Source organism: Amphiprion ocellaris, chromosome 9 (assembly GCF_022539595.1).
Source record: "Amphiprion ocellaris isolate individual 3 ecotype Okinawa chromosome 9, ASM2253959v1, whole genome shotgun sequence".
NCBI classification, from domain to species: domain Eukaryota; kingdom Metazoa; phylum Chordata; class Actinopteri; family Pomacentridae; genus Amphiprion; species Amphiprion ocellaris.
In genome coordinates this window covers 22,517,273-22,532,939 of record NC_072774.1, presented here as the reverse complement: position 1 = coordinate 22,532,939, position 15,667 = coordinate 22,517,273, and the positions used below count along the sequence as shown (strand labels likewise).

The 15,667-nt window shown below is 40.7% G+C and overlaps 1 protein-coding gene across 5 annotated transcripts in view; it reads left to right on the top strand.

The window, feature by feature from the left end:
* Nucleotides 1–393: 393 nt before the first annotated feature.
* ddr1 (discoidin domain receptor tyrosine kinase 1) overlaps nt 394–15,667 on the top strand; it is a 41,304-nt gene continuing 26,030 nt past the window's right edge. For 4 of the 5 annotated variants that reach the window (XM_023271590.3, XM_023271591.3, XM_023271589.3 and 1 more), the window contains exons 1-3: nt 394–727; nt 12,121–12,278; nt 14,929–15,031. In XM_023271590.3, coding sequence (XP_023127358.2) covers nt 12,179–12,278; nt 14,929–15,031 — 203 coding nt within the window. In that variant the 5' untranslated portion in view covers nt 394–727; nt 12,121–12,178. Of the gene's footprint in view, nt 728–2,154; nt 2,173–12,120; nt 12,279–14,928; nt 15,032–15,667 lie in introns of those variants that run through there. The other variant, XM_035948765.2, reaches the window with a different exon arrangement.

The window sequence follows — 15,667 nt, the reverse complement described above, 5'->3', positions numbered from 1 at the left end:
TTAAATGGCTCTGAGATGTACAACAAATGAGTCAAGTTTATATTTCCAAGAGAAAACAGCCTCCAAATAGCAGAGAGCAGGGTTTACTTCCATGTAAGGGGTTAACAAGGTGAAATCATCCTGCTCGCTGCTCTACATATCACATGTCTTTGCTCCCCAAACCTCCGGGTTGCTGTATTGAAGAAATCCCATCGCTCCACAAGTCTCCACATTGGATTTCATTTTACAGTGTTTTTCAGGTCGCAGCTCCCTCCCACCGCGTGCTCTGATTGGCCGATCCGCCTGCTGGCATATTTAATCAGACACCTTACCCGCAGCCGTGATTGGACGCAGCCGGTGCAGTCATGTAAATGAGCACCTGGTGGCGCCTGCCTGCCTGCCTGCCAGGCTGCGGATCCGGACCGTGGAAGGGCGGCTGGGAGTGAAGGAGGGGGCTGAGGTATCTTCCACGGCTTCTCTATTATAATTCTACCCCCACCGTGTTGACAAGTTTAAAACTTCACCTCAGGAGCGTCAAATGAGCGTCAGGCCGCGGGTGTAGTATCAACTGGTGCGTTCAGCGACCACGGAATATTTTGTTTTCTGACTTTTGGCTGAGGTCGTTGTCTGAATTCAACAGCTGCCTCGGGAGCCCACTGTGGATTGTTTGGTGGACGCGCAGCTCACTAAAGGCAGAGTTTATTCTAAAGTTTGGACTGCTGTCAAAGCTCACTGCCCTGTCTTTTAGGTGAGTACTGACATACTCGTTTAAATCCGCTGCTCTTTTCCTCAACCGGCGCTTTACTCTATAATAAGGGGCTATGATAATATTGCAGCGGATATTTCCAGCTGTCTGTCTGTCTGTCTGAGTGTGTGCTTGTGTCTGTCTGACTCTTGCGCTGTGACTTGGCGTCTATAAGTCTCGATATGAGCTGCAGCTCTGGACTCTGGCCACAGTCATACATGTTGGGTATAACGTTGCGCCCCGGACTCTGCACATTTTTGTTGCAGACACCTTGTGGCATTTCCAGCCTGCATCGCTGAAATGTTGTGACAGAGTACATCATGGTCAAGATTTACTGAGCCGTTTAACATCGAGCTAAATGTGGGAGATAACATTATTAGAAGTACAGATTTGTACCATGGCTACTCCTGTCCCTTTATGGTCACTTTGGACTTCTTTTTTTCCCCCAGCCTCATTATCAATCAGTTCACCCAGATCTCCCAAAAAGTTGTGGGCTTTAGTTCCGTCTAGTTCTCTCTTCAGTCTCATTTTTCATTTGCTCTACATAGCACCTGATCAACTAAACCTCATAAGTTCAACAAAAGTAAGTCTTTTTGGCATGTCAAGCTTTAAACCTGAAGCAGTCCTAACTAATGGCTCAGTAAAATGTGTACCATTGGTCATCACACGAACCGCTGGCCTGTGACCTCACAGCACCACAGGTGATCTCTAGTAAGACCGTCGGCTTTGGTTTCACCAGCCTCTGGCATTAAATGGGGTGGTTCACCAATGGGGAGCGAATCGGTCACCAGAACCAAACCTGAAACCATCACAGGAGAGTCTACTGCTGGGGAGGAGATGTGTTCACTGCACAGGATGTACATTTTGTGTTTTTCTAAACCAGAAGAATGTTTTAGTGAGACAGAGGTGGAAGGAGAGAGGTAAAGAGTTGCGTATGAATGCATGTGTTTCTGTGTTTGTGCCTGGCTCTGTGCTTGCAGGGAGGTTGCCTGATGGAGGAGTTAACAATGGGCTTAAGTGGCTTTGCGGTACAGCGAGCAGCCACATTCCCCACCAAACAAAAATGGGAGAAGTGAGTTGTTTGCTGCCCAGGTAGCTGAACAGGCAGTCCAGAGGAGGTGTGATATTGTTAACCTACTGGGAGGAGGTGGGGGTGCTGGTGCTGTTCACTGAAAGGGACAATAAAATGTCATTTTCTCTCCCCGCCCTTCCATTTCTGCGTCTGTAGTAAAGGCAGGGCCATAAAATAAGAAGGATCCTTAAGTGTTGATGCACAGTCCCTCGTGGCCAGCACATGTCTGCTGGATCGCTGTCTCATAGGCATCTGGCTGCTAATTCTCCTACAGCGTCCCACAGGAGCGACTGGCCTTGCATAGCTGCTTTTTATCAGCAGGGCAGTCCAGCAAACGAGTTGGACAATGTTTTGAATACTTGGGAGGAGCAGTTATGTGAGTGGAAATATGCATGTGTACATTTGGGAAACAGATTTTTTTTTACCAATTTGTCTTCATCATTAATTGCAGAACATGATTTGTTTGGTTTCAGTCTTTGGAGATGTTAAGACTCGACAGCAAATTTCATTGAAGTCCGTTGTTTTTATGTACAAAAAAAAAATGAGCAGGTTATTGCTGTGTCGTGGTTGAGAACACACAGGTACATGCCTGTGAGCAAACACAGAGGCAAGGTTTGGTGTTGACAATGGGAACACCGTTTTTTTTTCTAGTCCGGTTGATCATTGACCCCATCTGTTGTCTCCTGTCTGAGCCATTGTTTTTGTGGCGACCATGCTTTGTGACTTTGTCTTTGTGTTTCTGGTTGTTGACCTTTCTGAAAGGGCTCTTAGAAGGTGGACAGAAATCCTGAACCCAAAGGAGACAGACCCTGTGCAATGACTGAATTGGAATGTGTTGCTTAGTTGTTGGATCTTTATAGGGATGTGGCTAGTTAGACTTTATTAGTTCCTGGAGGGAAATTCAGTTGTTACAGCAGCAGGGATATTCAATAAAGGATAAACAGTAAGACAACACAGAATATTAGGGTAGCGTATAAATAAAATAAAATAAGATAAAATATAGAAAATTTAGTATAGAAAAAATCGACAGAATATACAAGAGTGAGACAGAAGTGTGCAAATGACATAAGTAGGTGTATATGAGTTTACTGATATAATGAATGAGGTTTAGGATGTAAAGTGGTTTCGTTAGCAGACACAGTGATGGAGTCTTTTTATGATCTACCAGACTCATTGAAAAGTCGTATTGCAGTGGTTAGGAATGACCTCCTTCCTTGGAGCAGCAGTTGTTAACCACTTGAAAGAGCACAATAATGATAATATTGTGTTAAATCCAGAAAAACAACACAATTTTATGTGAGTTCTGTCACAGTAGTCATGTATTTTGTGCATTTTCTGTATTTCCTTGTAATATGCTGCAGATTCAGCAGGACGGCCAGTAGGGACGTTCATTTTATTTTCATCATCACTCGCCTCCCGTCTTTACATCGCCCCTTTAATGGGAAATTAAAATGATTAAAGGCAGGACTACACTGTCCAATCTGTTCTCCTACACCAATTTCCCCTCAAGTCCAGGCAACTGGGCTTTTTAATTGCATTTGTCGTATGCATGGTCACATGCAGAGCGAGCTTCTCAAGACTGTCTGACAAACAAATGGCTTATTTAATGGGCAGTGACACTTCAAAGCAGGATCCGGGGCTGTAGTCAGCAGTGAGTTTTCAAAATTTACTCGACTTCCTTTCTGTCAATCTCCATCTGTAAATCCTACTATCTCTCAGATCAGTGATCGCTCCCCTCCAGCATTGCTTCATCCCGTCCCTCCATCTCTTCCTGACATCCAGCATGCCTTTGATCCCCTAATTGATCATTCTAACAGTTTGTCTCCTTCCTGTATCTAACATAGAACACAGTTTTTCCTCATGTCCTCTATCTCTCCATTCCCTTTGAAGCAGCACTGGATGTTTGCTCATCCATGTTATCCTCAGTCTCCCCTTTGCTATCGTCCCTCTGAGTCTCCACATTTATCTGTTTGCTCTTTCTGTCACGAGTGCCCTGGTTAGATAACAATGTTGCTGTTTGGATGTAAGTCGACTGGGGTTACATTTTCTTCAGAGTATTCGTCACGCACATCTTATCATGCTTTGACCTCATTTTAGCTCAGGAACCTACAGAAATTCCTCTCAATAGGATTAAAAAATGAAGGGTGGCCTGTTTTGATGGTTCCTATCTTTATTTAGGATAACGTGTGACATCAGGATCAGAAAGTGGAAAAGTTCAAAAATCCAGTTGACAAGGAATAACTCCCTGATGCATAATTTCTAAACCGTAATACATGTTTTTTGTTCAGTTAATGGTCTAATGAGATAAAGCCTCCTACATCTCAAACTGACGATTGTAGAACATCAAAGGTTACCTTGTTTTTAATGTGTCTTTCCTGAGGATGATGAATTTAAATGATAGTGACATCCACATTTAGTGGGCTAGACATGTCTGTTTTTACATCCAGGGGATTTGGAGGAGCACATTAGATTCAGGAAACTGTTGTTTGATGTGTAATTTATCTATTTTTAGAGTCCTTTTCTGCTGAGAGGATGGAGGAATACTGCAGTGTGATAGAAGTATCAGTGTATCAGAAGCGTTTGTGTGTGTGTGTGTGGCTAGAGTTTAGTGAAGCCCAGACTTTATATTAACCAGATTACCAGATTATTAGTTCCTAAATTGCTTTTGTTTGTGTATTTTTTTGTTTGCCTGCTGCTGGAGCTAAACTTTGATCAGCCCAAAGATGTCTGAAACACTTGTTTCTCCTCAGCCATTTGTGAGAGAGCTTGGTAGGCAAAACTGTTTTCATTAATTTGACTCAAAATGCTGAGTCTGGCAGAACTCATTCCTGTTTGACCAGATCTCTGTGCTTTGGCTTTCTGCTGTCTCTGGCGTTCATTACTCCCAATATGCATCTCTGTCTCCCTCCTGTTCCCTCTACTAGTTTAAAGCTGCTCACCGAATTAATAATTCTCAATCTCCTGTGGACAAAGAATTGTTTTTGTCCACTGCTTCCACTGCTGTTCTGATTATCTTTGCTGGTAGGATTTTACCTCCATAATATTCTTCTGCCTTCTGATGTGCGTGTGTTTTTTCTTTGCTCGTTGTGAGACTAGCACTGTGCTGCCACATGCCTCTCCTTTCACCCCATCCTCCACCCTGCTTCTCAGTTGTTCTCAGACTGCTAGTGGGACTGTGCAAACTGAGTGCAGGGAATGGAGCTGCACCCTGCCATCACTCTGCAGCCCTAAAGTAGCGTCTGTGTCAAACTAGAACCACAGATCCAGATATGTCGTGCTTCAGTTCTGTCAAATAAGCATACTAATGCTGCGTCATACCTGCTAGGTCCTGCTGATGATTGCACCCACGCCTCAGCTAAGGTCAGTCTCTGAGCTGATTCCTCCCACAGTAGCGTTGTATGTTTATTTTCAGGCAGCAGAATGCTTTGTTTCTTGTAGTTTTTAGTGACGCTTTTAGTAGAGATGAGACAGGCCTCCCATTAACTCACTTTCATGAGAAAGTGAAATGAACCATGACTCATTCCAGATGGATTATACAGAGAAAAAGAGCTGAAGATAGTCAAACTACTTGCACTGACATGCATGAGGGTTCAAGCCCTGGGAAACAAAACTGTGTTGCAGTTACTGCCAGTCAAACCAGTTTCCCAAAATATACTGTAACACGCTCTCTCCTGTTATTTTTCCTGCAGATGCACAGAAAGAGCACTTTTCTCTTTGATTTACATGATGCAGCTAATAGACAGTCTGCTTTGTGTGTAGGTCACATTGTGTGCCAGAGGTGCTAACAAGACACTCACTCTTTTGCGAGTCTGCTTTTGTGATGCTCTGTTCTTTCTCGTATTTCATCTTTGACAGAACATCTTTTTAGGTTTTATTTTTGCTCTCTTTTATTGTCCTACAATATTGTACAGGAAATCCACCTAATTTTGAGTTGTGCACGTGACTGTTGATGCGTCTGATCAGGCTTATTTCCCTTTGATTGCCCCTGCAGATGCCGTGTTATTGGAAAACAGAGATACAGCTGTAATTAAAGGAAAAAGAAAGAAAGTCCAGCCTGCAGTACTGCTCTTCCTGCAGACCTGTAGCTACTTAGACAAATTCTGGATCGACCTGGCTCGGCTTTCTCTCATGATTAACAAAATTCCAACGTGTGATATCCACTCTAACAATTTACAAGACCTTAGTTGTCACACAGATTGTAAAAATAAAAAAATCTCTCACTAAATAATACTACCAGGCCAAATATATTGGAGCACTGAGATATTATGAAGCGCATTGAAGAGGAGCTTCTGGATAAAGTGTACTGAAAACCAGCATTTTATATTCTTTATTGTGTATTATTTACAACATTAATCTTGTGAAAGCTGATAATGAGGATAGACAGGGAAATAGAGTGCAAACAATACTGGATGCTTAGGTGGAACTCAATATCCATATTTTAATTTAAATAATCTCGTAAAGATTCATCTGCTGATATTCGTGTTTCTGTTTTTACCTGTGGTGTTTTTTGTATGCTAAAGACACATCATTGACAAAATAAGCACTCAATGCCACGGCTGAGCATTTCTGCCTAGAAATTATAGTGTGCTGATGATCTCAATAGCACTCATTTAGACTTCTGGAGGTATTTTGTAACATCATCTTGTGGGGCAGGGCTTTGTATTATTACATTCTTCTTCTTCTTCTTTAGAATCAGTTTACAGTTTGAAAATATAGGACTGCATTATAGCAGTGCTACAACTAAACATGGTGGTAGCATGGAGTAGTTTTACCGTGTCATAGATGAGCTGGTGTGCTTGAACTGTAACACGTTGTGTGTATGGCTGAATGGAAAGGAAGCTGGAGCTTTAATAGAGCCACACATTTTAAAGTAATCAACGGTGTGATTACCTTCATCGGGCAAGTGATCATATTTGGTAACTTCTGCACACATTAAATATGGTGTTGCCCTGCTTCTCAGTGAGGTCTAGAAGGATGTGGTTTTCACCCAGCCAATCAATGAAGATCACTCTATGTTAGAGCACACTATATTGTGGGATTTGACCAATCAGCAGAGACCTGGAACGTATCAAACGTTCTCTTTTCTCTGATGCTGGAAAAAGACGGACTTGCGGCTCGGTCTTCTTCCATATTTGCGGTCGAAATGTCAAAACTAACCATGGTTAGTTGACAAAACTCACACATTTTATGATTGAGTAGTTGTGCAAAGTGATGATGTATACATTTATTGGAATGTTTCTTTTTCTTTTTAACATTAACAGGCAAGAAACCAGCCGTATATGGCAACTTAACTGACTGTGAATTTCAACATGAGTATTAAAAATTTTGAAAAATGTCACAATATACAAAAGTCTTTTGTCCTCTAATAACTCTGTAGGGTTGAAATTTTGAATTTCAAAGAATTTCAATGACTGATCTTTAAACCATTTTAAGACAGGAAGAAATTAACATGATAGAAACGTCTAGATGTGTAATTTTGATTAAAGTAGGGGGTTCAAACAATGGAGAAGGACTTGGAGAGTTGTGACTGTACAGATCTGAAGATTTTAAAATTCAATAATAACTTTTGGTTTTGCTTGTTCCTTATTCTCAAACATACAACAACAAGGGTTGAGTCCTACTAGGAACCACTGAGCAGTATCTCCAGCAGACACATATAGTGTGACCAAAGCCCACCTACATCATAGTTTAACTGACCTTTGAAATTGTTGTTGGTTTGGTGCTGTTGAAGGCATTGTAGTTTTGGATGCATGGATATTCTGTTAATGACACACATTTGATATGTTTTTAAGCTTTGATGTGTTTTGGCTGCACTGTGGCTATCAACCTGGTATAATGTTTGCTGCGTTTACAAACAGGTTTGTGGTGCTGCTGCTGATGATCAAGGCATTCTCATTTGCCAGGTTAATTAGTCGTCTCTCGTCTGTTTGCCAAGCAGATCAGCTACAGCTGCTGTGATCTGATAAGTCAACCCATTTAAGCTCTGTGTAGATAGTTTTTGCTCCACTCTCCAGCTTCCCTCATAGATCTCTGCTAAACTATTATGGGTGTCAGTTTGTGAATTAGATCTGTTATAAGTTGTGTGTCTGCCCAGCACTGCTTCCATATACTGCCCTGCTGTGTCTCGTCTGCCAGGAAGGTGTGTTTCTGAAGCGTGTGTTTTTGGGTAGATGCTGAGCTGTCTGAATCATTCAGTGTTAAGCACAACTAAACTGTTCCTGGAAACATGTTTTTCTCTTGCAGTCCCCTTTCTTCATCGTGATTCACCACCTACTTTGTAATGCTTAAGTCTTCTGCAGTGCTTTCTCCTTTTCTTTCTGCTGCTGTGTAATTGCTTTTTCTGACTCGTCTGCTGTTGCTGCATCTCCTTTAACTCTCATTGCCCTGTTTAAGTGATTCATCAGTTCCTCTTTCCTGCTTCCTCTGGTAAAAATCTGCTAAGTCCGATTTCAGTCATGACTGGCACTTCCTTGTATAGATGAATGTTGTGACGCATAGATGCACAATTCGATGATTAATGTATGACCAACAGCAGGACATAACACATGAATTACACACGATAGATTATCTTAATGGTTTTGTTTTGTTTCTGCACTGAAGGAATTATTGAGCTGAGTAATATTTTAACCAATGTAACCTGAAGGAAATGCTTTCAAAATGGGGAAGAAAAGAACCCCATGGGCAGGTTGGTAAAGCTGCCTTTTGAGTGTGTCTTTGGTAAAATTAAGGAAACAGTGGCTCCATGGGGATCAACACATCTCTCATACATCCCTGAGTTACACAGAAACCAGCTTGTTTTCGGAGAAAGCTGTCGAATGACCTTGCTTCTGTGGCTGGCACAGTCTCACCCACCAATGTGTTGTGAAGATTCAAGATTAATTTGGGCTTCCTTCTCTCCAGCACTCAGTGTCTAAAACAAAGAGTTCAATGCTCCATCTTCCCAGCAACCATTAGTCCTGTCTGGCAGCATGGCACTTTGTCTGGCCGCGACTTCAGACTCTGTGATCAGTGTTAATGACAAAAAATGTTGCAAATGTTGCAAATTGTGTGCACTGTTGGTGATATTTTTAGATAAGTTATCAAAAGTTGGCTAAATAGATAAGAGTGTCTGCTGTTTCTCAAGGTCTACTACTTCTGTTGAGATGGAGGTGTACCGACGACTACTTGATAAATTGCTTACATTTTAAACAGACAACTCTGGTTCCCAGAGGATGAACCTTGTTATTCTGACACACAGAATGCTGACTTCATATAAGCTTTCATTTCCATTTTATACTACTCCACTTTTTCCCGTTTTCAACATCCCCTTCTCTGTGAGTAATGGCAACAACCTACACGCTGAAAGTGGCACATTTTAAAGAAGATTTTGATCGTGTAATAAGGCAGGCCACCTTTTTGTGTTTGTGATAAATAAAGGTCTTGAATCTTTTTTTTTTTTTTTTTTTTTTTTTTTTTTTTAAGTGAATTAGCCATTTTACTAATTATCCAGCCTCCTTACATGCAAATATTCCACTCTGGGCTCAGCTCTGCCCTGAATGTTTATTTAGATTTACTTAATACCTAATACACACCAATTCTTTCAATTACTTGTCCACCAGTACTGTGAGAATTTTAAGTTTCATATGCTTAAATCACACTTATGACAGCTATAAGTCATCAAGTTTATTAAGTGATATTACAGCTGATAGATGAATTCTACTCCTGCAACCTAAAAAGGAAGCAGATAATAAGCAAACACAGCCGGTGTGAAATGCATAAGTGGAAATTCGCTGACATAGTTGCTCAGCAGCTCTCTAGAGTCTTGAATGTTGACAGTGTGAAAAATTAAATGAAACAGACTAAGCACTGACTGTGATTGATGACCTCTGTTAGGTTTTAAAGCCTATGGGAAGTGGTTTTTGTACTGTACCGACACTGACTTAAACTAATGTATGTATGCAGTGTAATAAATCACAAAAGCCTATAAGTAATGATTTGCTTTGGAAAGAGAGTATGTGATGCAAAATTATGCTAAATATGTTCGCACTGACTTCATTAAATTCATCAATTGGGGAAAAAGAACAAATGCTAACATTTGGGACCAACAGGAGTGCCTCTCTAGAAAAGACAAACCCAGAGCCAAAGCAGTCCTTCTAGCTTTTCACTGAAGCAATCTTAACTGTACAGACTGACTAACTACACTTAATGATGAAATGAGCTAAAAAAAACAAGTGATCCTGTGTGTATGTGCTCTCCTCTCTGTTTCTCTTGTCAGTTGTGTTTTGTTGTGTGGGACAGAAACAGCAGCTGCTCATAAGTATTCATTAGTCCTGCTTGTGGATTAGCTGAGACAAAATGTGAGTGTAGGTCGGGCTGCATGCTGTGTTGCCTCTTCCAGAACACAGTAGGCCCTTTTCCCTGTCTCTGAGCACCAACCACAGCTGTTCAACACCACTTGACTTTTCCAGCAACAATGTTCTCAGATAGCTGCAGCCACTTTTGTTCTTGCTCAGTGCAACATTTGTCTGGTTGGTTGTCTGTTCTTTTTTAAGAAAAGAGTTTATCTTTGTGTGAAATCCTGGATAAGAGATTGCTGTTCTGTTACTCCCTTGCTGGCACATTGTTGATGAGACCCTGTCGAGGAAGATGTTTGTTGATATCAGGTGATATCAGGTGGTTGTAATCGTGATTGTCTGGATGTGTGGTCCCAGTCATCACATTCTCTGCTCTGATTTTTCACACTGAACTTTTGTCATTTGGGACACAAACACACATACTTACTCATTTGGACAACATTAGAGCTCTTTTCTGCCGAGACAAAAAGATGCCGTCCTCTGTTTCATACATCACGTATCTGTTGTGCTTCCCTTCTCAGGACAGCTGCACTGGCTGGCTATCCCTGAGCTCTCCATGCCCACTCATGTACCTCACACACCCATGGATACATAAACTCTGAGACCATAAATCACCATCTCTACACCACCTCCTTCCTCCTAAATGCACAAACACATGCAGCCATGACGCTGCTGCTCCTGTTCTGCCACCTCTGCCCTGTTGTGCCCAAGCTGACTTTATTCACCCAGCTTCCATGCCTCTTTGTCCAAAGCCACCCCACACCCTTCCGACTTTCTGCCACTACAGCTGTGTGTCAGCTGTCGGCCTGTCCCAGTCTAGTCAGAAATGAAGCCCAAACACAGAGGGTCTATAGGGAAGACGGCCTGGCCTCTCTGTCTCTCCCAGCTGTCACTCCCACTTCAGATATTCAGCCATCAGAAGGTTTCTTTCCCCCCAGTTTTTTTCACCACCGTCTTCCTCAAAGACATTTGAAAGTAATATATGCACAAGGAACAGAGCTAGTCATTTGTTTGTCTATATTTTCTGTGTAATGACCACAGACATGTTTATACAGTATTAGGAAGAAACCACTGAGTATTATGTCTTTTTGTATAGAACAGTTATATAGATCCACTCATCAGCCAGAGTATTAGGCTAACTAACTTATTAAAACCAGTAATACAGGAGACTTGGAGTAAATAAAGGTTATGATGAAGGTCATAATATACTGTTGAAACCAAAGGGATATTGTTCCAAACTTAATGGTCATTTTGTAATCTCTATCACAACACTTGTGTGTGTTTGTTTGTAGTATGGTAACTAAACAGCACGTGGAGTAAATCCAGGGAAGTTGAAGTCATAACAAGTAATAAAAATATTTACAGTGTGCAGGAATGTGCAAATTATTTGCTTTAGAACTTACTAATTTACATATTTGCAGGCAACAAAAATACTTTTTATTGAAAGATTAGTCTTAATATATGCATAATATTTGCACAAGGAGCAGAGCTAATCATTTTTTGTCTGTTTTTTTGTATAATAACCTGAGACACGTTTATAAAGTATTAGGAAGAAACCACTGAGTATTATGTCTTTTTATAAAGAATAATAATACAGATCCACTCATCAGCCACAGTATTATGCAACTAAAACCAATAATACAGCAGAATTGGATTAAACAAAGGTTATGATGAAGGTCATAATGTACTGTTGAAACCAAAGGGATATTATTTCAAACTTAATCTCTATCTCAATCTAAAACAACATAGTGCATTTGTTTGTTTGTAATATGGGACCTAAACAGCAAGTGGAGTAAATCCAAGGAAGTTGTGAAGTCATAACAAGTAATAGAAATATTTACAGTGTGCAGGAATGTGCAAATTATTTGCTTTAGAATTTGCTAATTTGCATATGTGCAGACAACAAAAATATCACTTTTAGAAAGATTTCTGTTCATGTAATGTAAATTTTAAAGTGGATGCAGCTCTTAATGTCTCTTTTTCTCTGGCAGGTATGTCTGAAGTCAGCAGTGTGTCTCCAGGCAGGTAACCAGGTGTGTTGCTGCTGTCATGGCCTTCACAACGCTGCGGCTGTGTCCCGTTGCCATGGTCACAGTCCTTGCAGTACTGGTGTTGTCGTCTGAGGAACATGAGTGGCACTTTAACCCAGGTAGGATGTCCTATACACAAAAAGACAGACACAGTATCTAAGTCTGTTGGAGAAAATGTTTTTCCAGTTTTGTTTGTTTTTTTCCTTCTTTGACGTTTGTTTTTTCACAACGTTTATGTTTGAAACGATGTGTATCTTACCCTCACTATCTGCAAGGCTCATTCTCCGTCCACTATCAACAGGCTATCCTGTGTCCTGTCCTTGTTTGCTAGCCAGTCATGTGTAACTGGAGACTGAGATAGATGGGTGGTGCCCCCCGAGCTCGTCAAAACCACTAATGCACAGACAGTTTGTGACGGTGTCAGTCAAAATGTTTAAGGAAGGGATCGTTTGCACTCGCGATTGACTGATTTTATTTATTTATTTTTTTTAAATTCAGGACTCAGACCATTTATTAGTATTCAAGGACATTTAATAACTAAAACAGTGTGCATTTGCAATCAAAATAAAAATCTTTGTGACAAAATTCATTATAGCCCAAACCCCTACACAAGACTTGCATTTGAATATGTTTAAATACCTTTTCAACATTTAACAGAATTGATAGACTTCTGCTGCTGGCAGGACATTACTTAAGACCACAGAGTGACCACAGATAGAGACAGGTGCATCCAAACCAAGTAGTTAATTCTGAAATGAGTTTATTTTATTGGAGATCAGCGAAAAGGTGTTGGGGATAGATGGCACCATGAATGACTGTGCAACAACTGCCAAAATTACAAAGGGTTTGTAATGAAAAAAAAGTGTAACTTGACCAAGTGTGTCTACTGAATTACTTGAATCCAGAGGAATTTAACATGAAAGGAAGAGGAACTCTATACCCCTAAAGTAAAAATGTCAGAACATCTCTATAGAAATTTGTGCAACACTGGAGTCTTTCATCAACAGTAAGGGTAGATATATGAAGAAGTGAAAGAATAAAAGATTCAGCTTTCGAGTCTAAAAGAACAAATACCTTATTATTCAACTTCGAGGTCATGAAACAATTGAGAAGTGATAGTAAGTGATGTTCCCCAGGAGTGTACTCAGTTCTGTTGCATATGAAAGTACTTTTCATCCAGTGTCAGTTTTGCCACTTGGAGACTGTAAGCTTGCTGACGTTAGCATTTGCTTTATTCATTTCTGTACACCACTTCAACCTCACAAGGCCCCTTTCTTTTAAACTTTTAAAGTCTTTGTATTCGTAGTGTGGGTTTAAACTCTTGTTTAAGTATCGAAATGTTTCTCATTTTGTTTCTCAGTTGTGAAGTGCTCCTGTTTTTCTTTATCTTATGTGATAGTCTTGTCCCACAAACAGTTCAAAATCAAAATGTGTTCGAGATGACAGAGAACTGAGAGAAAACAGCATAATATTTGAGGGTTTTGGACAGTTGGTCAGGAAAACAAGTACAATTTATCTTAATGGGCTTTTTTAACAACTTTTTTGACATATAAACTACATGATTAAATGCAAAGTGAAAATAATCATCAGATTAATTTATAATGGAAAAAAGGAGCCCTTATACAAATTGTTATGGAGGAGTAATTGTCAGTTACATGACTAATCAACTTATCGATCATATATAAAAAACACATTTTGTCTTGCCAGTGTGAGCAGAATGGTTCGGCACATGGGCTTAAATTCTTGTGAAACATGACCAAGAGAAGGTGAAAGCCAAGGACAACGACAGAGGTATAGACATAGAGGGGTGAAAAGACTGCAGATGGTGGGTTGTTGTCTGGCATGTGGTATAATGATGATGATGATGTAATGAAATGGGCACCTGTTCCCAGGGCGTGGATGGACTGTATGTGTGTGTGTGTGTGTGTGTGTGTGTGTGTGTGTGTGTGTGTTTGTTGTACCCACTGGGTTTTCAGGGTTTGGCATGCAGCCCAGCATTCCTGTTCACTGACTCAGTGACAGAAACTGAGTTGGACCCCCACTCCCACCTCTTTCTGTCACCATCAGCCAACACTCCATATCACTGTCGGTACCCCTTTCCACTTTATCACGGATCAAACACTCACTTAGCCTTCCATCCCCCCACCTCCTCCTCATGACTGCTTCAGAGTGGATAGCTGGGTCATTGGGTAATCTCTGCCTGGGACCACACTATCTGAATAGTATAATAGAGCTGAGGCTGCAGCAGAGTCAGCGCAGACACGTCACTTGTCAGCGTTCTATCCTTTGCCCTCAGTTTCTTTCTCTCGTTTGTTCTCTGGGGATCACTGGAGCCCTGAGGATGTGGCTTCGTGTGGGATGGAGAGCTACTTGAAAGCTAAAAGGACAAAGAAGCACAAAAGGTGTTATTTTACAATGTCACGCAGAAAATATGAGCACTTTAGGATGCATTATGGGTATTAATAACTGTCCTTGATGTTTTAATTGTTGACAGGTACTAACTAGTACTAGTACTAAGGAGCAATTTCCGATTTTTCTCTCAGCACTCACTGTCTGTTGAAGCACAGAGTCCGGAAGTTTTCCCAGAGATGACATAACAACATTATGCTCCATGACTAATGTTGGCTGCTGACTATAATGGAAATATTAGGTTTCCCCTGGACAAGTGCCCCATACAGATGGGATTTTTTTGTAGTATCTCTATCCAGCCTCTGTCTTCCTTTCACTCTCTCTTTCTCTTCTCCATTCCCTTCAATCCTTCCCCAACAGCTCAGTGTCGCTACGCCCTGGGGATGGAGGATGGCACCATCCCAGACTCTGACATCACTGCCTCCAGCGCCTGGTCAGACTCTACTGAGGCCAAACATGGAAGGTGAGTAATGTGTGTGTGTGTGTGTGTGTGTGTGTGTGTGTGTGTGTGTGTGTGTGTGTGTGTGTGTGTGTGTGTGCGCCCAAGGAGGAAACTAACAAATAACATTACTCTGATTAACTAAGTAGATTTCCACATACAAAAACATCTCGCCTAAACTAACTTACTAACTTTAAAGAGTAAATTACCACTAAGCTGAATGATGTTTTTCAGGTGCTGATAAATGACTTAATTTTTAAAGCACTGTCCACTGTTACTTTTGGAAAATTAAGAGATACAAACAACAAGTTCTGATACAGTTGAAATGATATCAGTCAGTTTTACATTTTTGCAGCCTTTTTTTGGCTTGTGTGCTGTACAATAATAAATATCAGAAGAATTTATTTGTTCTTCTTCTATTTTTTTTTATTATGTCAGTCTTGGCAGCTACACATTTGTTATTGTGAGGTAGCGCAGTGCAGACAGCAGACATTACCATGTAAGGACAGCGTGACATTGACATAAATTAATACACACTTGATGTTTACTGTGATGAATTACACAACTGAAGTAACTTTTGAGAGTGTACTACCTGATTTTCATACCATATTGAAATGGAAAAAAGAAAATATTAGATGCCTAGATAAGTGTGAAAAGTAT